A 22,827-nucleotide genomic window follows, 5' to 3' on the forward strand; every position below is an offset into this window, starting at 1 on the left:
GAGACTCCCAACAGCTTAGCTGAGCTGAGCTGACACCGCTCTCCCCTCAGCTGTATAACACACAGGTGACACGGCATTTGAATATTACTCAGCCCTGTCCTCCACGCCTTTATTTCCAAGTAACTTCTCATTTCGACAAGCGAAGGCCTGCCTATTTTTAAGAGGTGCAAATGCTAACAATGATGTATAAAGGGGCTAAAAAATGTATGGTCTTGGCTTACGTGTGAACACACGGGCTCTCTTGCATCAGTTGAAAGGCTGCATTTTCACAACTGTATTTTAGAAACTTATGAGTACATTTTTCCTTGTGTGATTTTTCTAATGGGAGTGTACACCTGACATTTTCAGAGATGCATTTTCAGACATTCTACGTAAATGAAGCCACTTATTTCTTGACATAAAAATACTCGTAAAAATACTACTTGTACTAATGACATACTGCAGAAAGGATCTCCCAAACTAGCAGTGTATCAAGGTACATTTTAGAACTCAGAAAGAGCGGATTAGTCCCATCTTAGCACCGGGAGGGCAGCGTCTTCAAGGTGGAGCCAGGATGCAGAGAGGAGGAATGGTGGAAAGTCGAGACCTGAAATAACCCTAAGGGCTTAAAGGGTAATCTCTTTATTTTAAAGCCTGCGTGATGACCGTCTTAAACTGTGGGCTCTGGCCGAGCGGGCCCGCTCTGGAGCGGCGGCGGATTTACGGTGGAGACCGCACACGGCGGCGGGACGGCCAGAATTACGTAATGGCACGGGGGACACAGGCTGCGCCCACGGGACCCGACGGAGAATCGCTTCAGAGCTCCTCTCCTCCAGATCCTGTTTAGCCTTGGAACAATACACCCAGCGACCTGCCCGAAATCAGCTAACTGTACTGCAGAACCGCATATAGGGTTTCGCCTGCGTGAGTGGAGTTATATAAACAGACACTAAGGGCTCAGTATCCCAGTGATTAATGAGGGTCTATTATCCCTGTTTATTCACTTCCACTCATAATTACAGTAACAGGGAATATGCTGGACAACCATGGGAAAGAGTTTCCTTATTACCAATCTCCCTCTTTTCCCAATGTGATGTGTCAAATGGGTACAGAGGCTGGGTGGAGGTCAGGGGGAATGGGTACAGAGGCTGGGTGGAGGTCAGGGGGAATGGGTACAGAGGCTGGGTGGAGGTCAGGGGGAATGGGTATAGAGGCTGGGTGGAGGTCAGGGGGAATGGGTACAGAGGCTGGGTGGAGGTCAGGGGGAATGGGTACAGAGGCTGGGTGGAGGTCAGGGGGAATGGGTATAGAGGCTGGGTGGAGGTCAGGGGGAATGGTTACACAGCCTCTAGCAGGGAAGACCACAGCTGACCCTGGATATGAATCAGCTGCTGCACAGGCCAGACCATACCAGACAGTGAGCTCACACACAGCCAGCATGACATCAGCAACTCCAACAGAGTACCAGGTGTACACACACACACGCACGCACGCACAAGTGTACATACGAACGTGTGCACACACACACATACATTTGCACACATATGCACGAACAGGCATACATTTGCACACACACACACACACACACACACACACACACAAAACAGTGCTACACAGCACAACATCCATTTTAACCATCCGTCTCCAAAATCTCCACCCCGATGTATTTATCCCTGAAGGAAGCAGCAGCAGGTCCTGTGTCAGTGATGAAGGTGCAGCGTCTCTGCGTCTCAGACAGACCTTTTCCATCAGACCCGCTCAGAGACTGTGGCCTTCACGCCGCCGCCCGCCTCCCCCGCCTCCCTGCCCGATTTATTACCGCTGCCAGGCCCTGCTTTACGGCTCCAGACCCGTCTCCACGGCATTAAGCGGGGAACGCGCCGGGTCCGGCGGCGCGGCGAGCGGTCTGGAGCGTCTGGCGCGTCTGGCGGGGAGACGGACGGGAGGGCTGCGCGGGTGAGAGGCGGACGTGATGAGAGAGCGGGGGGCGGGAGCTCGCTTGCTCGCGCTCGCGGACGGTGTCGCTCCCTCACGAGGCCCCGCCCGGCGCTCTGCGGACCTTCCAGCGCAGCGTGACAAACTGCCACGCCCGCCCACTCTGCTCTGCCCCTATGCGCGCAGGCATAAACACGCACACGCACACGCACACGCACACGCACACGCACACGCACGAGCGTGCACCGCCTCTGACACGCACCCAGTTAGGCACCGGTCCAATAATTACTCCAGCATTACAGCTGTTGGAAGCTGATCTCTGTAAAGCAGACTGTGAAAGTGTGAATTACTCTCAGACACTAATGCTACACGTACACACTGCAATAGAGCAGGGAGATAAAGTACGATAAATATCTATAGTTTATTTAGCACAATAACAATCAATCATCGCCACCATGGTGTACCAAGGCCTTTTCCTTTCAGTCTTTTTTTCCTTAGTCATATTGACACAATAGTGAGCCTCCAAATGTCAGAGGCCACGTGAAATACTTCTGCAGCGAAAGAGAAACACAAGTCCTATTTATTGGGCGTTGATGCGACAGCCGATCAGAAGCAGATTCACGTAAATTCCACCAAATCAATAAAACCACATCATTTTATCACATGGAAGCACAGCGTTGCTGTCTATTGGCTGTCAGTTCTACACTGAACAGATACCAGTGGTGATTTTTTTTCTTCTGGAAATATTTCACATGGCCTCTGAAGTTCCGTAGTATTGTCAGCTATTAAGGAAAAAAAGCCAATAGGCCACATGGCAGAAAAGATTTAAATAATTACCGTTATCTTTTATGACTCAGCCCTAACATGAGAATAAGGGTAGACCGGATGAGTACTGTGCATGAATGGACAATTTGACACCAAGAAACATTTCACTGTGAGCACCTGTATAACAAAGCTCTAAGTATCATCTATCTAATGTCTTCCCATTAGCCAATAAAGTCTAATGAACAAGAAGCAGTGACATCACCGGAACAACTGCACAGCATTCTGGGACGTAAAAACCAGGCGAAGGCCAAACCTGAGCCAGAGCGGAAAACTCTGAGGTCTCTTCAGGAGGTCTCCTGTCTACTTTCTCATCCATCTCCTCTCCTGCACACCCTGAGTGACCCTCTCTCTCTCCCTCTTCCTCTCTGCTTAATCCTATAAAAGATCAAACACTTTGCAATTTCTCTCCTGTGACCCAGATGGCCGAGAGCTTAGTCACATGCAGTTAAAAGCACCAGTAGTATTCTCACGGGGAAGACAGCGGGGCCCAGGTGCGACTCGCTGCCGATTGGGCGGATTCACAGGAAGGTGATCTCAGAGGCCTCCCCCCTGAGGCCTGCTTGTGGGGAGAGACTCTGCTCTCCCTGAGGAGGCGGCGGCGGCGGCGAGCGAACGGCAGGGGGGGACTCACCGTTCTGCAGCGTCTGAGCCCGGGACTGCTTCTCCATGCCCGCATGGTACCCCGTTCCCAGGGAAATGGCCTTGGCCGCGCCTGCAGGGGGCGCACAGGAGGCAGAGATTATGACACGCACTACGCCCTGACTAAGGGCTCGAGAAATGCTCAGACAACCCCAACTGTAAAAAGTCTAACGGTCACATCATAAATACACAGTGACATAAGAACAAAAACATCCATGCAACAAAGACGCTCTCTACTCAACATATGGCAGTCAGTTGTGATTAATCACTGTTGTATTGTAATGACTGACACCAGTGAATGAGTGCAATTACTGTATATACTACCCATAGGCAGTATATACAATTTCCTTGACATAAGAATTGATTTATTGGCTGAAAGTTGAAAAGAACATTACAGTCATTCTCCTGGTGACTACACACACACACACACACACACACACACACACACACACACACACACACACACACACACACACACACACACACACACACACACACACACACACACACACACACACACACACACACACACACACACACACACACACACACACACACACACACACACACACACACACACACACACACACACACACACACTCTATTTCAAATATAGCTTTGACATAGGACCTATAACCAAGGTGTCCTCCCCATATTTCACAATTGTTGCTTGCGGTGTCAGATGACCAGTGTACAGTGTGAAAACTAGAGGAGGTAAGACAGTCCTGTGGGCCCCCTGTGTTTCAGTAAACATGCTTGTACAGGAGTTGGGAAATGTTTCGGTCTGTGTTCAAAATGGAAAATTTTGGATCTGCAACAACAGGTACAGCTTAACAGTGATTGTGCGCTGTTTATTAATACGAATACGGTTAATACGAATGGTGTTTAAAGCTGAACAGAAATGTAAAACTAATATCTGAACCTACTATCAAAGTTCATCTGAATGTGCAAGCCTACATATCTAATGTAATATAAAAGCCAGCTCGGATTTTCAACGCTTCCCTTTCACCACAATCTAATTTTAAAAGCACTTTATATGATTCAGTTTGATCTATACAAATGCATTTGGCAATACCTTCACAACATTCAGTGGGGATACAAGCAAGTACTACAGGCTGGAGATTTTAAGCATTCAGGCACCTAGGCTCCTTAGAAATGTGATTTGCAGGCCTAAATGACTTTATCCAGAAGAATGGTAAAGTGCCATGACTTAAAGATCAGCTCAACAGAACGTTGCTGCACTAAGAATCCTGAAATTGATGAGCAATCCTGAAAAAAACAGTCAACTCTGCATACAGCAGCCCTGACCACGTCTCCAGTCTAATGTGTTTCAGGCAAAGAAATCAGGAAAAACAGAACGCTGCACTCATACTGTCCAGCCCAGTTTCCTTACATAAACCTCAATTTCAAAGAAATGTATTCTATAGCTTCAGGGAGGCCTGACAAATTTAAATAATTTAAGCAAACAAACTTTTTTGTGTACACAAACGCATATCACACACTAAAAACTATATGGAATAATACTGAAAATTAATATAAGTATATATTGTTTGTGTATAATACACACATACATATACATTAAACACAGATGCACTCAGGCATATAAACAGGTGGTTTATGTGTGATTAAAATGAGCATTCAAAGAACGACTATATTAAAACAGAGTGCATTTAGTTCTGTGCTCTGATGTTAACCACTAAATAGTAAAACACTGCCCTCTGCTGGTAGATTATAGGAAAGGAAAAAGGAAAAAACGCTCTCCCCTGAGACTGAAAGCTGACTACATAAATTGAGACTGTTACACCCTTTATATGAAGTGAACCTAGTATCAGTGTGACTGCAGATGTAGGTACATTGTAAATACTGCATATACATTCTTGTATTGTACTTACAGATACTTTAAAAGCAGTATTTCAAGATATAAATATCAAGTTTGAATGTTTTGGAGGTGTGACTGTCGGGAAAATGAGAATTTGGCCATCTTACATTTAATGTATACATTCAGTCAAATGAGGAGGGAAATAATGTGAATCCTGTTTATGCAGTTTTGTATTTAGGGCAGTTCACAGCAGTCTGCCTCTTATCAGACCCCCAAAGGAATACAGACTCTGTTTACTGCTCTGACAGGGAGTCAGCAAGTATGATAAAGACAGTGTGCTCGGTTGCAAAACCTCCTACTGGACCAACATTATGAGGTTCTCCAAAATACAATTTAATCATGTTTGTGTAGTTGGAAAGTCAGTGTCATGGGGAGCAAGTTGTTGACTATTAAGGATGTGCCCAGCCAGAAACCAAGGTTAACCCAGTGCGACATGCTCACTGAGATCATTGCAGGATCATTGATCTGTACCGTTTTGTCATGATTGTGTCTTTATTTGATCCATCCATCCATTATCTATACCCGCTTTTTCCTGGTCAGGGCAGCGGGGGGTATTGGAGCCTGTACACCCTGGACAGGTCGCCAATCCATCGCAGGGCACACATACCACTCACATTAATTTCCTAGGGGCAATATAGAATCTCCAGTTAGCCGACCTGCAAGTCTTTGGACTATGGAAGGAAACCAGAGTATCTGGAGGAAACTCACGCGGACACGGGGAGAACATGCAAACTCCACACAGAAAGCCCCAGGCTGAGGTTCAAACCTTGCTGTGAGGCAGTGCACTACCGTGTCAACCGTTTTTATCTGACAACTTGGTATTTTGCTTTTATCTTTTGAGTATATAAGGGGAACCATACAATGGGTTCAGGGAGACTCATCAACATGGTCTCCTGTGCATATGCATATGTATATAGCCATCTCACTACGCACACATATTGCACCATTGTATCCACTATCCAGCCATTGTTAACAAACGGTACTATAAACTGCATTCACTTTAACCTGACATTCCACTTTGACTCTTACCACTGCACACCCAGCATTTTTATGGTCCTAACATACAAACAGAACTCAGGATACCTGCACCCCGTAGTCACCTGCCTATACACCAGCGTTGTAGCAGGATACACAATTGTATTTATGCAGGTTACACAAGCCAGAGACACACCCACATCTACCAAGATAGACAGCGATCCATATAGAGCCACACTACTGGCGGAAAGCAGTCTCCTCCATCTATGTACAACTGTTAGTACAGACGAAAGGTTAAAACATTATTTTGGAGTCAGATAATCAAGATATCATTAAATGAATCCTGTTCCGGTAGAACTGGGTGAGATTACACACGTTCCTTCACCACTCAGATACTCCCGCTGCTGGTTGCGTCACAGGGGTTTCTTAGAGTTGGCGACCTCGTCATTATAAGTTCTGCTTTCTTAGATTTGGTGACATTGATGCTGTTTGGTGTATCTGAGGGGTTTCTTACATGGCAACTGCTGCAGTAAAGTGTTATCACACTGTAGAACTACATATTGTACTTTTAAAACAATTTGCCTAATGGCCCTATTATTAACAAGCAGAAGTAATCTGCCTTATTTGTACACCTAATAACACTGACCCACACTGTACAAACAGGCAATGATCAACATGCTTTAGAACTGCATTCATTATAATAGAACTGTGCCATTTTCATTACATCACATATGAAGCTTGCAAGCACTGCCTGGCCTCCGTAGTAAAACCAAAGCATCTCTACCGTCCATCTGCAGCACTGGCTGCCATTGGCAGTCAAAGGATAACTTAATAAACCAGATTAAGAGCCTTTAAATAAGCACCTACTCTGGATGCACAATACACATTAAACAAATCATTTTGAGTCATACAGTCACTGATTTTCACCTTAACTAACATTTTCACAAATTGCTTCCTTTCGGCTTGGGTGAAAATTCTGAAATGCAGTAACTGCAGGAAAAATGGGTACTTTCTGATACGCCAGCCAGCCATCCATCCTTATGATTTATTTAAAGCATGGGTGCCCACTTCACCATGGACGAAGTTTCACTTTGATAAATTGCAGTCAGTGGCATTCATATACGATGGAACTGGTGCCATTAATCAAAGCTAATAAGAGGTGACAACAAAAAAGTGAAATATTAAAAATAGAGCATCACAATTTGAAGTGAACTTTTCACAGCACAGCTGTATTACAGGGGGACAGTCTGAAGACATCACTTCTGGTCCATGTCTATCTATCTTATTACTCTTATTTTCAACATGTTTGTATATACAGTATACATTAGTTCACTCCTCCAGTTTCATACACAGAGCTGTGCTGCACCTGTTTCTCTTTATTGCAAACACACAGAAATTTACTTCAGCAGGATTTATAAATAATCTCACTTAAAATTAAACACAGTGAATTGACACCTATAATCAAATCCTACTTAATTTGAAAATTTCATAATTGCCCCTATGGAATACAAAGTTTATTGAATTCAACTGAATAAAAATGATTATGATTTTCTCATTATGTCACTCATCCCCCTCCCCACAGGCCGAAAATGAAAGAACTGAATAAATAAATGCCAAAAAGGAGATTCTTATTAATGACAGCTCTATAGTTCAGTTGTCCTGACAGGGCCACTGTGACTGACAGGACTCCTATTGCTCTGTGCATCATGTTTAAAGAAGAGATTTGCCATTACAAAACACCACCATAGCAGCCCTTTTCCCAACATGCACAGTCAGCTAAAAGATCAGGCGAGAGGGCCAGTCCTCAAATGACCCTGCTGGACTGGTGCTCGTCAGCCTATGTGCCAGAGGAGTAGATTTGGGGGAAGCAGTGAGCACACTGAGTTCTGGTACCCCCCGACCCCCCATTTCCTCTGTCATAGCCGGACAGGACTGTGTCCCCTCAGTGTTTAGGACCCATGCATCCCAATCAGTGGCCCATCTGTGGAGCATTATCATCTGAACTTGGTAGTTTGAGGGTTTGTATCAAGTTTATCTGGGTTTATGTGAGGTGGGCCAAAATAGTTTGATTGTAGGCAATTGCATTGCTCAAAATTATTATTTCACAGAAGCAATTAATAACTAAATTTACATACACCACCACCATTCTTAGACAAAATATTTCTTTAAACTTATACCAAAGTTGGGAACCCATATTCATAAGCCTTTGCCATTTCCGGTTTGCTCCTTTATTTACCAGAAGTGAAAAATTGTCTAGAGACATAACTTCTCAATAGATCTAAACATTTAGAGGAGAGATCTGGATAATGTACCAAGCCTACAAACAGCATACACCAACAAACTGATCTAGCTGCCTTCTAGTTAGAAGCCAGGTCCCTTGACCAGGATAGCATCACTTTTGCCCTCTCCAGATGGAAAGCTGTATGAACCTGGCCAAGCAAACATCCAGAGAACTTACCATCTGATGAGACGAACTGACCGACGGCCGACGAACCCCCACCGCTGTTCTCCACAAATGTCACCTCCGAAACGATGATATTGTCCTCCAGCACTGAGCCACAGCCCATACAGACGGCATCGCCTCGGGCCTGGTCAATGTCAATGTCCGTGCAGCCGCAATTCTTGCACTGACGGGAGCTCATGGTGACACGTTTATGTTCTCAGCATACAAGAAACCTGTTTGCAAAGCAGGACAAAAACGGGTGAGAATATATTAACGATATATCTATACAAGACATCTACCCACGGTGTGGCCAACTTTCATGCCACGCTCGCTTTCAGACTGTTTCGTGCTATCTAAACAAATCCCATGCCACATTACAACGTGGTGGTACTAGTCTCAGACTGGAAATAGCAACTTTCTACCCTCGTCACGTGGTTGCTGTTTGACTGTAAATCAAGTTCCAGGTGCCTAAAGGTTTTAGACGTTTTTGTTACATCTTTCACGTACCATCCAGTGAGTAGTCAAAGCATTCGCTAGCTAGATTATCATTCTTTATTCACGTCTGGCTTCTGAAATTGCGACAGTGTAGCGAGCTATGTAACGTAATGTTAACAAGGCATCAACGTGTACATTCTTGTGCTGACTACTAGGCTACCATTAGCTAGGTAGGTACTTGGGTAGTGAGCAGGTTAGCTTGTGAAATACACTGTGATGTGATTGGATAGCTAGCTAAATCACTTCTTGTCAGCAATCAATGTCAGGTTAATGCAGTTAGCTGTGCTGAAAAAGAAATAAAAGTAAATTTTCACGCCACCAGTTTGCTGTTTATAACGCGGCTAGCTATATAGCCAACCAACCAACTTGCTACTTCGAAGAAACAACGTCAATCCGATGTATCACAGTTCTTACTTAGCCGAAGTTAACGAGACAAATGCTTACATATGTTAACTACCATGATGTTGTTAATTGTTTTCAAAAAATGTTAAATACGTACCGGTGCAGAATGCGCAAATTCACTCCTGCAAATATAAACCGGCAGATATGCTCGCGTGGTTTAGGCAGGCACCCAGCCTTGTGTAGCAAAAAGGGAGTATACACTTTTATGCTACGTAGTTATGTTTTAAACAACGCTGGGTGTGTATTATGTGTTTTCGCTCTTAACAGAACAAATAGCATTTTCAGTCACAACTATCCATTCAGAAATAGGTATTCCTGAGCTTTACAGACATGTGTCGCTCTGCGTTCTGAAGTGGAACGTTCCAAATAATATTAACCAGAGGGGGAGAATAATAAATTGTGTTTATGTGAATACGGGTATTGTCTTTGATGGTAGCTAATTTAAGAAAACTGTCACATTATGGACGTAAATAATACTTATTAGGATAATAACATTGCTTAACATGTCAAGGGCTTAAAATAATTCTTAATACGACCATGCTAGTATCCCCTTGTGTCAAGTTCTTGCGGGCTGAGTCATTAGATGACGTGCCTTGAAACGTGGTATGCAATATCCAATTCACGAGCATCGGTTCAGGGCTAGCGGTACGCATTCGCTCGTCAAAATGTCATGGGTAGTGACGGGAGAGTGATGTTTCATAAAACAAAAATGGGCGGTGCAACTAGGTACTTTATCGACTAATCCAAATTTATAGTTCATTTTAGAGACTATCATAGTAATTGTTGTGCAATCCAACAGATTACTGCTTTTAACTGAATGACTTGTACTTGAGCAGGGGTCTACAACCCTGCTTCTGGAGTTATGGGTTTTTTTCGTTGTTTTTTTGTTTTTTGCTTTTCGGCATATCGTTGATCAATTAAAGCAGTTAAGTTATACCTCCCCTGGTTTTTTGGGTCTGAATTAGGGCTGGGCAATATATCGATATTATATCGATATCGTGATATGAGACTACACATCGTCTGGGATTTTGTATATCGTAATATCGTGATATGGCTAAGTGTTGTCTTTTCCTGGTTTTAAAGGCAGCATTACAGTAAAGTGATGTAATTTTCTGAACTTACCTGACTGTTCTAGCTGTTCTATTATTTGCCTTTACCCACTTAGTTATTACATAGGCATTACTGATGATTATTTATCAAAAATCTCATTGTGTAATTTTGTGAAAGTACCAATAGTAATCCCCACAATATCATCACAATATTGATATCGAGGTATTTGGTCAAAAAGATCATAATATTTGATTTTGTACATATAGCCCAGCCCTAGTTTGAATTGCTTTGGCGATTGACAAGCAGACCCTGCAGTTCTCCAGAATCAGTGACACACAATAGTATTATATAGACATTTAAAGGGAGACAGATGTAGCAGGGCCCCTGGCAGTTTCCAGGCCCCATGCAGTCGCTTACTGGGTTGGGCCAGCTCTGCCTAAAGGAAATATGATTGAACTGTATGTGTGTGTGTGCATTAATGGAAAAACAAACACAAAAACATATGGATACAAATAACTGTCTTTAATTTGAGTTAGGATAATATAACAAAATTGAACATTGTATGCACATACATTTGTAAACTATAATAAAATTACTGTAAGACAAGTACTGTAAAAAAAAAAATCTGGAAATCAGAGATAGGAAAGTGTTACAAAACTATTTCTGAATGTATTCATGTAACACCATGACTGCCGTTTAAACTGTAGTTAATTTTTTAAACCCTTATTCTGCAACTGAATACTAATCTGAATGCACGTACTTTCTAACTGGGGTTTCAATGGCCTCTAGTTCATCCACGTCAAAATGCATACTTGGACCTCGGAGAATCTCATGTGAGGAGAACAACTTCATGACACCTAACTGATAATGCATTAGATTTAAATGGAAGCTTCAAGAACAAAGTCCCTGACTAAATACAAAAAAAGTTGTATATATATTTTTTTTTTTTTCAGGAAAAGGACACCTGGTCGTATCAAATAATATATCAATCTCTAAAGAAAAGCCTGGCAAATTCAGTGAAGACAATTAACCTCACAATCTGACATAAAACACACATACTGGTGCACTGCAACACATAATGCCACATTATCCACATCTAGCAAACAACTTTAAACATGCCTCTTATCAAAAAAATGTGTTACTAGTTTAGAATCACAACACGTTTGGTGTGGACAGCTGCAAGAGTAGGAAATTTTATTTGATGAAGTTTCCTAATTAATAAAACAACTTGTTAAAAATATTTATATGACAATCTTGGTTATCAAGGGAACGTTTTATGCCATGGCTTTATTTTTCAATCCAACCTTGCTGAGATGATAAAAAGTCATTCAAATCGATCAAGCTCAATCATAGACATTTAAGAAAAGCAGTGTTTGTTGGTATTTGGTGTGAGGTTGAGGAATACTGACTTGGTTAAATGCACACAAACCTATGCATTTGTATAGCATTATATCTTCACATCATTCTTTCAGAGAGCTGTGCACAGGTTTTAGATTTTAGTGTAGTGAAGGGGTTTAGCAGCGCACTTCTTTAAAAAATAAAAAATAAAATCACAACCTTGTTTGCTTGGGACAATACCCACTCATTCCATGAAAGCAAATATTAAATTCACCCCCTTAGTGTAGGAAAAACCAACATACATGAATGCTAGAAAAAACTATAGTAAATGCTTTAGCAGTAAAAAGTACGTACACTGCGTCTTCATTGTGTTAAAATAGGAATATTTAACAAAATAGTTTTTACAAAATCCAATAAGTGAGACTACATTTAAAGCATTTATTAAACGTATATATTGCACTAGAGTCAGTAAATACCTGTGGACCTCAACAGCACTGACAACTAGAGATCCATTCTGCCTGAAGTGGGAACAGAAAGCAGAGTAAACAGACTGTAGGCATGTCAGAATACGCGCGAGACTGAGCAGCAGGATACACTTGGGTCTGTGCTCTCCCCTTCCGCCTCATCACCAGGTCACTGATCCCGCGATTCATACAGCAGCTTGGCGGCCTGGTGGGATGGGGAACACAGACAGAGGTCAGTACATGTAGTATTTATGGCGAAAGCTAACTGGGACGTCCCATTGGGAAAATAATACGTGATGCACATCACAGCCGCACCATTTTCCAATATCTAACACTGAACTGTCCGTTTGTAAAATGATGTGCTCTAGACCAGCGGTTCTCAAACTGTGAACCGTGATAAGGGGCTGAGGTGGGTCATGTGAGAAAATGCGTAACAAATGCTAGAAAATGACATGCTGTACAACATATACTTTTCATAGGCCTGTGGTCTTGACCATGAATCGAACCCTGACCTTGAGTCTGAAAAGGAGGTGCCCCACTCTCTCTGCAGCTCGGCAGGTTTAGTGCAGAGTGAAAAGCAGCACCAGCTCTCTGAAGGAGGTCTGCCGCAGCCAGCACCTCCCAAATTTACAGAGCACACTACAGCGATGGGCTGGCCTTTTAAATGAAACTGTGCTTTCTAAATGAGGGAATCAAGAACGCTTGAGGTAAACTATAATGTGTTCCAAATATAGGAGAAGTAATTGAAATGGAGATGTAAGACCCAGAGAGGGAGCGAACTGCAGACAGTAAGCGGAGTGCACCGTCACAGCAGTCTAGTGGGTGTGTTACCTTGTGCATGGCAGCCAGCCAGGCGGATGCAACCTTCTTGTCATCAGCAGCCTCCATGCGCAACTGCTGCAGGTCCAGAGAGCCCACCATCTTATAGTGGAGCAGCATGCCACTGGCTCTGGGGTTTCCACCTGTACACACACACAGTAACAACTGTCCTTACAATGCTACCAACTACCCCAGTACAGACAGTGCAAATTAATAGTAGGTCTGTGGGTACACAAACAAGGATACCATAAGAAAAGTGCCTTATATAGAGCAAAATAGTGAACAAACATTTCTTCAAATATGCAAGACTTAAAATTAGGGAAGTATTCAGTGCTGCGTATTTTTTCGATGACTGTTCTAAAATATTCAGTAAAAAAAAACCACAAATGAGATGACACAATTTCAAGCACTGTCTAGCACATCACGTACGATTTTATCTGTGAATATAATTCAGTTGTAGCAGTACGATCCAGAATGCCACAGGGCCTTCTGCAAGACCCATGATACACACGTATATTAATACAATTTGTATACTGCATTCATCATGGGATATACAAATACTGAACTGCATGTCACACAGGCCACCGAGCACCTCAAGTTGTATGCCACACATGGTAACAGCCAAGAAACATGCAGGAGGCACTTTTAAAGAGATAGCCTTTGAGGGACTTGTATTTTACTACATTTACTACATCTATTTGACAGGGACAGTGAAAATGAGACACCAGTTCTGCAGAGGGGTTTATGAAAGATTGTCAGATTTAGCCTAAAGCTAGTTTTCACCTGTTATTCCAGAGTAGGAAAAGAAAATCTGTATATTGACACATGTCAAGAAGACCACAATCGCCAATAGAGGTTTGTGTGGGATCTTCTGAACTGGGTTGATATGGCAGTTGAAAGCAGACCAAACCAAATACATATCAATTTTGATTCATAAGTCATAGAATAAAAGAGCAAGTTCATGTTGTGCTTTCAAATTACTACAAAGAAGAGAGGTGAAGTTCAAATACAAAATCATTGTTTCCCTGTCAGGGAAGTGAACACTGTCACTGTCCTTATATAGAGTTGCGAGCGCAGTGCAGTAGTGGAGACCAAAAGAGAATTTGGCTCAGCTAAAAATGATCATTTTCAGTTTCCCCATAGGACGGCACACCTCTTTAAAAGCAGCAGCATGAGAGGGACTAGGACTCGATGAACAGGATGAACATCGACGAGTCTCGGAGGGAGAGAGACAGAGAAAGAGTGCTGACCTTCTGATATATACTGACTCTCCAGCAGACTGGTGTAAGTGTGAATGTCATTCTCTGAGCCCAGAAGAGAAGACAGGCAGCCCAGAGACAGTGAGAAAGAAGGGTTATTCAGAACACCAAAGCCCAGATGCGCACCGTTCCCGTCCGGTACACAAAATATACCCACCCTCCACCGCTGATCAAGCACACAGGACTTACGGTTCATTAACATTCCCAGTATTACAAACGCAGTGCTCAACACTGCCTAAATGATAGACTGAATGAGATGCTGCACCACAGAAGAGCTGAAGGTTGGCCACAGGAAGCAGGACTCCTCTGGGTGACAGCTTCCCTCAGGAGACACCCAGGCCCGGCGCCTTTTACGACGCTCTCGGGGACGAAGGACACGGCACTGGGGTCCAGGGGCGCGCCTTACCTCCTGGGGTGACGCCCTCAGTCAGGACCTGCATGCTTGTGATCCGAGACAGCTCCACCTCAAAGTGGCTTTCCCCATCCAGGAAGAGATACCTGAGCAAAGACAGACCTTTAGGCCGCAAAACAAAATCCCTGCCCTTTAAGCAGAGAGAAGAAAAATATACTACATACCTCCCACCTCAATTTTTCAGCCTGCAGACTTTAAGAAGAGAAAGTTGTATCTTCGTACCACAATTTATCTTACAGCAGAATCTCTGAAATGAATATTTTAGTACCTTCAGTCTGTAAAACTTTCCAGGAAACCATAGTACCTGTGGTTATTTGAGAGACGACACACCATGGTCTCCGACTTCTCTGACGTACCCAAGGTGACCAGGAACGTACCGCCTATTCAGAAATAAGGAAGCTACTGTATCACAAATCAAATGTGACAAATGTAATCAGAGATAATAGACTTCTACTACCATTTGATACCAATTTGACCTCTCAGGACAAAATACAATTGTCCAATTGATGCAGACAGACAGTCAATCAGAGGCACCAAATGCAATGACTCAGAAGAGACTAGAGCAATTACAATGTCCTGCAGGTACATTTCAGGGAAATCAAAGTTTAAAGCTGGACTTAATAATAAGGGTATATCTAATTTGGGATTTCATGGCAATTTATGCTCTTAATTATTAAATATGCCATCTGCTCTGACATGAAGGAACAAGCCATATCTACAGACAGCACATGTATCCTTATTGGAAAAAACACTTGTGGTCCAATAAAGAAGCGTACCAACATTGGAGTCTACAGCAGCTTAGAAATGAAAGCCAGAATAAGTTCTTGGAATGAAAACCAATCCACCAGCACTCCTGGTTTAAAAGTTATTTCAACATCGGAAAGCAATTATCGTGTCAGTAAACTAAAATGTTTACTATGTAAATGTTAACGTCTCTATGCCTGGGTGCTCACAGATTCAGTGTAGCACCCTGGTTTTGCTGCAGCAGGCAGTGCATGCACTCACTCTGCAACAGCGCACAGCTGAACTGAGAGGAGAGGGAATGGAGATGCAGAAAGGGGAAAAACCATAAGGGCAGTGCCTCAGCCCACTCCAGCACTTGGAGAGTTAACGAAGCACCAATCCCACGTGAGCTCAGAGACAGCTGCAGATTGAAGGCTTTTAGGGGTCTTAATCCGAGCACTCAGCACAAGGGTGCCCGTGCTGAGCCCCGTCTGTCCAGGCCAGGCAAGCCAGGCAGCCCAGCGCGCTAATGGATTTTTCATTAACGCTGGGGTGCTGTGGGGTGGAAGACCCCAGGGGCACGACCCATTTATAACCCCCCCGCCCTCCCCAGGGAGGACCACCACACTGAGGACAGGGGTGGGTAGACTCCGAATATTTACTATAAAATGTATAATCACTACATTTTTAAAGCTTCCTCAAATATGGATATTTTCTATGATTTCAAAGCTATCAGCACCAATGTGAACTATGCCACCAACGATGGAGATGCTATAGTGCTGTAGTGATTCTATCAGTATGAATCATAAAGCTGAGCATCACAATTTTTCATATAAGCAACTTTTGACTGACACCTATTTGCAAGATGAGTGTATTTACCTTTGTTATGTTTTCGAGTGTGAAGTCGATGTCTGATGTTTTGTTCAACAGTTGAAAAAAGCAGACATACTCCTATACCATGACGTGCAATACGGGAGCGTGCTCACCAGCCATAAGCACTTTGAGCTGCTTGTCGTAGAACTCCATCTCCTTCTGGGAGACCAGGCCGCACTCTGCGCACTGCCGCACCGGGTCCACGAAGCACATGCGTGGGAGCGCCACCTTCTTACTGCAGCACTTATCGCAGAAGCACTTCCCACAGCGCCGGCAGTGGTGCTGCGCCCAAAGCAGAGGGGGAAAAGCAGGGACATTCTTGCGGTTATGAGAACTCAGAGGCCTTGTAACTGAAAGGTTGTGGGTTCGATTCCCAGCTGGGGCGCTGTCATTGTACCCTAGAGCAAGGTACTCAACCTGAATTTCTTCATTAAAAATATCCAGCTGTATAAATGGATTGTATGTAAAAATGTAATCTGTGCCATTTACTCTGGAAAGGATCTTTGGCTAAATGCTGACATGTAATTAGGGAGGCAACTACACAACATATTGACTGAGGAAGACTGAACTGCATATACTACAGCAGCCAATATGAACAGCATGTAAGCTTCAACCCACTGACTGAGCAGAGACCCAGGTCACTGAACTAATTGACAGTGACTTATTGTAATTCAGGGATTATAACAGTGGTTCCCATCCTTGTTCCTAGAGATCTGTCCCGTAAGTTTTCACTCCAACCCTTACAAAGCACCCCTCATTCAATGGTTAAATGTTTTGTTGAGCTGCTGATTATTAGAATCAGATATGCCAAATTAGGGTTGAAATGAAAACCTACAGGATGGCAGATCCCCAGGAACAGGCTTGGGAACTACTGGATTATAACATAATTCTTACCTTTCTGGTGATGAAGTCAAATTTTGAATCGCACTGCATGCATCTTGGACACTGAAAGGCGAACAAAGAATTACACAATGATTGACTGCAGTTCATGTCAGTTCAATGCAAGTGGCCATTCAAGAAAATACACAATTATATAAGAAAACAAACAATTCAGTTCATTTTAGCTCCCCATTTTGCCAAAAATGTTGACTGAATCCTTTACTTTGAATTTGGTTAATGAAGGATCCAAGGCTTTCTGACGCTACAAATCCTGGCAAGAATAACTGTGTAAAAAGGGTTACAGTGTGACTTTAGCTTCATTTTCAGCTCTGGCTCAGTGAACTGCAATTGACTTGAAACTGCTTCTGTCATCTACCATAATTTCTTTCAAAATTCTAAGTACTTCAATGTCATCTTCCCTGAACCTGATTATTTAAAAACTAAACACACTGATTTTCACTGTTAATTTATCAATTTAAGATCTTACTCGAGTCTAGTTGCCTTTGCTGTATGTATATATATATATAATTAAAATATTCTGTTAAAAAATTGTAAAGAATATTCGAAATGTTGTCAAACTAAGGCAATGTTCAATTTAAGTACAAGTGATTGACTAATACTCCATGTTTATGATATACAGCATCATGTTAACTCATTTTACACATCTAGCCTAAATAATAACAGGGTTGAGTCTACTGTAATGCTTATGTCTCTCCCAGAATGTCCACTCTAATTATGAGGAGTTCCTGAAAGCCTTGTAACTAACAATGTCAGGAACAACAACACGTCACTTCCCCTACACAAAATGGATACATCAGCATAAACATATTCCTTAAAAATCCAGAACCAAGGCACCAAAGCCTAATTTACAGCCGTCGGGTTTAATCAGAACCCCTGAATCAGATAATATTCCGCAGAAACCTAGCAAATTCAGAACAACACCATGTTGCATTCAGTGATAATTCTTGATTCTGTTCATCCTGGCATGACAAAGAAGAGCATTAAAAACATAAGGCTGGGAACAGCATTTAGCAGGGAAAGAGTGCAAGTTGGCTGGGTGTTTACCCCTCCTCTTTTGTTTGATCTGACACCTGCAAAGCTTCCTGAGGCAGCTGCGTCAGCGGTGCAGTCCACCTGCACAGTGACTGCACAGCTCACAGAGTGGACTGCAGAGCGAACAGTAGCAGCGGCTAGCTGCACGTGTGCTGGAGGACTTGTATGCTAGGGTTCCAACTGACGGTGGAGATTGCAGTGATGGCACATTCATACAAAAAGAGCTGTACCTTCCAAATTGATCAAACATTTTTTAAAGAAAATGAACAGGGTGAATAGATGATGGAAGGACACACATTTGCTAAAAGTACAATCAAAGAGGAAGGCCACAACTGTTGCACAGAATTAGTGCAATATGTCCACCATGAGCCGCAGTGATCACATGATGTCTCTCTGTGGACAGCACCGCCCAACTCATCCTGTCTCCTGCTGTCTGGACAGGAAGGGGAAGCCTGAAGGGCCACTTTTAGTGCCAGGCACGACACACACAGGCACACAATCACCTACATACATACGCACACAGAGCCAGATGGAGCTCTGTGTGCCATGCAACCACTCCTCAAGCCCCTCCCTCTGTGCCATCTGAAGCAGGCAGTCCTGAATTCTTGTCATAGCACAGCACCGCCTTACAACAGGAGCTGCATTAGCCACAAAAACAAGGCTGTCCTGGGAATACTGCCAAGCCTGGCTCTGCCTAACCACTGCACATAAACAAGTGCGCAAGAACACTGAACCTCCAGATGTGACCCTGGAACCATATCAAATCCATCTTTCCAACTGAACACGGTGGTGGGATATCCAGGATCAGACTTCACAAAGTAAAAGTCCTCCCCAGTATTTCGGTCCAATCACATGGACTTGCTCATTTTTAGCACTATTCTTCAGCCAGGAGGTAGAACTAAATCAGCTGACTGAATTCAGGGGTGGAAGAAACACATGGCAGGACTTTTACTTTCTGACCCCCTGGACTTTCCACCTCCGACTTTACAAGCTGTACAATCTCATCAACGCAGCGGAAAACTTCAAGGTTTGTTACCGACAGTGACCGGCATTCACAGTGAAGTGCGATTTGTATATGTGTTCAAACTCATCAAAAACCTCAGGAGATGAACAGACTTTTCAAACCTTGTGAGAAAATTACAAAGTTAGTGTTTCCCATCTGCAATTGCTCCCACTGAAATAAGATTTACGGAAAACAAAAACAAGAACACACTGGTTATAGTTCAAGGTTAAACAAATGCTCTCTGGAACCCCTTTAAAAAACAAAAAGGAAACATTCAGGTAACATTATACGAAACAAACTATTATTTCCTCCAAATCATACAACTGAACAACGATATACAATCAGGAAAAATGCACATTTTAGGTAATAATTTCTGCCTGAACAGCAAAGCTCAACACACATGGGTCAAATGGTGTAAAAAAAAAAAAAAAACACAGGATGTCCATCAAGACCAAGAATAAACAGTTGAGAACACAGTCAGGCTTGAATTGTTTACACAAGCTAGTCACTTAAAGCTCCTTCCTTCCCTCTGCATGAACTTGACCTCAGATGCCCATGTCCACATCAGCAAAGGGAAGCACTATAAAATCCCTTCAGCTGAATAACTATAACCAAAGGCTAACATGACCAAAAAAAACACTATTGGTCTCCACAGATGCATAACATAATAACAGGCCTTGATCCTAATGTGCCAGTTTTTGCACTGCACATGTGACTTCTTCAAAATTCCATATCAGACCACCGACTTGTAATTCAGTATTACAGACGAACTGGATAAAAAAAAAACTAAGTGAGAATAGTACAACTACATCCAATACACATGCATTAGATTCAGTGGATGCAAGAAACTATTTATTGGATCGTTATACTAGTGGTGTGTTGTTGCTTGAGACGGAAGAGCAGATTGCTAAATGACATGTGATTCAGAGGAACCAACCTTTGAAATGGCATGAACGAAAATGGTTATACCCAGATTTTGCAGGAATCCCTTTTAGTTCACCAGAGCGCTAAAAAATAACAACCCTGACTTCAGTACTAATCTTTATTAATGGGGCGGGGCAATGGGGACTTCGACATAAACAGATGTTGAAGAAAGGCTGTGTTGTCTGTGCCTAATGCTGACGCAAAACTCGTATTTCTGTCATTTTATATAGTACAAATGTGGGCAGTTAACACTGCTTTCGCCCACTCTGGCCTCCTTCAACCCACTGTGATAACTAGTAGTACTTCACTTAAGACTGCGCAGGTGGCTACTCGCTAACGTTACAAAATACCGTAGTTAACATTAGCCTACCCGACATAGCTAGGTAGCAAGATATTGAAAGAACGTTTTGGCTATCCTTGCTGTGGTACTGCCCATTATGTAGCTAGTCACTGCAAATACTGCAACGTTAGCTATTTAGCTAGGGCCTGATTACAATTTCTAACTAACGTTAGCTACATTTGACTGTGTACACGCTAGCTGGCACAAACAAGAAGTAGCTGAGCGACTAACAACGAGGCAGATGTCTGAAATCAGTTTAGAGCCAGCTTTAGCCCTTCGGAACGTCACAACTAGCTATTCAGTGAATTATGATAAGCGATAGCCAACGTTAAGTACCTAACGAGAGACGGCAATTAGGGACACTGGAACTTCGATTTGTAAACCAGACAAAATAAAGCACTGTTTATTTGTTTGCTATTCTAGCCAGTTGGCCAACATGCAAACCGTGATTCGTAGTAGGACAATGCCAGGCATTTTTGATCGCATGACATAACTAGTCTAGCTGATAGCTATTGTATTGTTTGTCTATGTGTACCGTAGACCTAGAGTAGACCTAGACTAGTCACGTCAGCGTGACAGTTGTCATGAAGTCCAATCTCGTATTTCTGTTGTTGCAAAAGTTGACTCCATCAAAACTAAAAGACAGTCAATATCGCAAACTAAGCAGCTTTCTTTTATTAAAGTTGTAACATTACTATAACAATTTAACTGGATAGCAAATGTAACTAAACATTTAGAAGCCATCTTACTAGGCTACTTTAATGAATAGCTTGCAAGCGCTTGTTTACCGATAATATATAGATAATATATGCACGATATGATATACAACCAAGTTAACTGGTTAGCTAGCTATAGGAATCTAGCTATATATCAGAACTAGCTAGCTAGCAGTAGCTACTCCGTAACGCAACGCCCAGTCTGTTGAGTCTCACTAGAAAAGAAAAGTCCACAAAAACGACACATGCTTTGCTTTCCAAACTCACTTCTTTGTCCGGGACCCATTGTGGCTCGTCTAGTGAAAATGGACTGTTGAATGCTCCGTTCTCGGGCACCATACGAAGTCCACTCGGACTACGGACCAATTTCTTGCCATCAGGCACGGAGGACATTTTTTCCATCCAGCTGTCCTCCTCCCCGCCCGTATGCGATTTAGACATGTCCATTGATTGACACGTCTTTGAGCCAATCAAACTAGGTAGAGCTCGTTTCAGTGGCTGATATGACAAATAAGGACAGAGGCCAATAAAAATCTTTGTTTGTGATTCTAACCCCACCCACAACCTGTGGACGATATTTGTAAACTGTGCCCTAGGATGCTAACTCCTGGATTCTTTTTTTTTTTTTTGCACAGATGTGGTCGACAGATGTGCTGTCATATTTTTATTTTTTTTTTCTAATTGCAACTGCAGCAATTTAATTCTAGGAGCAGGAGAAGAGTGGTGTGTTTTATGTGCAAAGTGATAAATGATGCGTGTGCATGGAATGTGTACCAGTAAAGAGCAATTTACTGTGGTCATACACGTGGCATGTTATATCCAAACAATCAGGAATCCCAGGTAAATTGGTTGATAGAAGTAATCACAAAAACATCCGAGGCACAAGCATCCAAAATCCTAAACAATGCAGGCATAAGTCTTGCTTATGTGGTTTGGCTGATTATGACCGAAGGTATTGAATCTTTAAACTTATTCTGATATAGGGAAGGTAGCTTTAAAAAATATAGTGCAATGGTTTTTGGTAGTATTTCAAAGAACAGGACAGGCTATGGGTTATTAGAATGCGTGAACATACCACCTGGAAACAAACGAATATTGCACCATTATCAAAGGGTGCAGTGTGGGGAGCATGTGAACATTTACTAATTCTGGACTGGGACACTGTCAAATAAGTAACCTTTAAGGGGAACTACTGATTGTAAGTAATGTGCACAGCTTTAAATATTGGGCCCAAGGACATTACATGACCCATGTAGAAGATTTATTGATTTATCAATCTGCCTATGACAGGTTTACGACAAAATCCCATCTTCAGTATCAAAAATAACATGACCAAACGGCATTTTGTCCAAAAGAGGGCGTACCACAATCATTTCGTTAATAGGGGAGGTGCATTCCGTAT

General features: G+C 42.7%; 2 protein-coding genes across 5 annotated transcripts in view; both read right to left on the minus strand.

Annotated features, from left to right (window-relative positions):
* Positions 1-9,919, minus strand: part of LOC118209322 (transcription factor IIIB 90 kDa subunit-like) — a 59,158-nt gene extending 49,239 nt beyond the window's left edge. Inside the window, exons 1-3 of one of the 3 annotated variants that reach the window (XM_035384553.1) lie at positions 9,670-9,919; positions 8,691-8,908; positions 3,371-3,451 (exon numbers count right to left, since the gene is read on the minus strand). In XM_035384553.1, coding sequence (XP_035240444.1) covers positions 3,371-3,451; positions 8,691-8,874 — 265 coding nt within the window. In that variant the 5' untranslated portion in view covers positions 8,875-8,908; positions 9,670-9,919. Of the gene's footprint in view, positions 1-2,992; positions 3,115-3,370; positions 3,452-8,690; positions 8,909-9,182; positions 9,500-9,669 lie in introns of those variants that run through there. The other 2 variants (XM_035384562.1, XM_035384569.1) reach the window with 2 other exon arrangements.
* A 1,206-nt stretch (positions 9,920-11,125) lies between these two features.
* Positions 11,126-21,872, minus strand: zfyve21 (zinc finger, FYVE domain containing 21). Of its 2 annotated transcripts, XM_035382373.1 has the most exons (8): positions 21,693-21,872; positions 17,405-17,455; positions 16,624-16,792; positions 15,219-15,294; positions 14,909-15,000; positions 14,494-14,547; positions 13,256-13,386; positions 11,126-12,629 (listed from the first exon to the last, which is right to left on the minus strand). In XM_035382373.1, the coding sequence occupies exons 1-8, from the start codon at positions 21,870-21,872 to the stop codon at positions 12,594-12,596; spliced, it is 789 nt and encodes a 262-aa protein (XP_035238264.1). In that variant the 3' UTR covers positions 11,126-12,593. The 2 variants fall into 2 exon arrangements, with proteins under 2 accessions (XP_035238264.1, XP_035238273.1); XM_035382382.1 differs by lacking the exon at positions 14,494-14,547 and having other exon boundaries at positions 12,497-12,629; positions 21,693-21,871.
* Between the last annotated feature and the right edge of the window lie 955 nt (positions 21,873-22,827).

Source organism: Anguilla anguilla, chromosome 1, assembly GCF_013347855.1.
Source record: "Anguilla anguilla isolate fAngAng1 chromosome 1, fAngAng1.pri, whole genome shotgun sequence".
Taxonomy (NCBI): Eukaryota; Metazoa; Chordata; class Actinopteri; order Anguilliformes; family Anguillidae; genus Anguilla; species Anguilla anguilla.

Excerpts from the sequence above, each read along its gene's own strand:
- zfyve21 (XM_035382373.1), bottom strand. The coding sequence starts at position 21,872 with ATGGACATGTCTAAATCGCATACGGGCGGGGAGGAGGACAGCTGGATG. Across the intron at positions 16,793-17,404 it reads TTGACTTCATCACCAGAAAG|CACCACTGCCGGCGCTGTGG; the intron begins GTAAGAATTATG and ends CTTTGGGCGCAG. Across the intron at positions 12,630-13,255 it reads GGCTGGCTGCCATGCACAAG|GCCGCCAAGCTGCTGTATGA; the intron begins GTAACACACCCA and ends CCATCCCACCAG.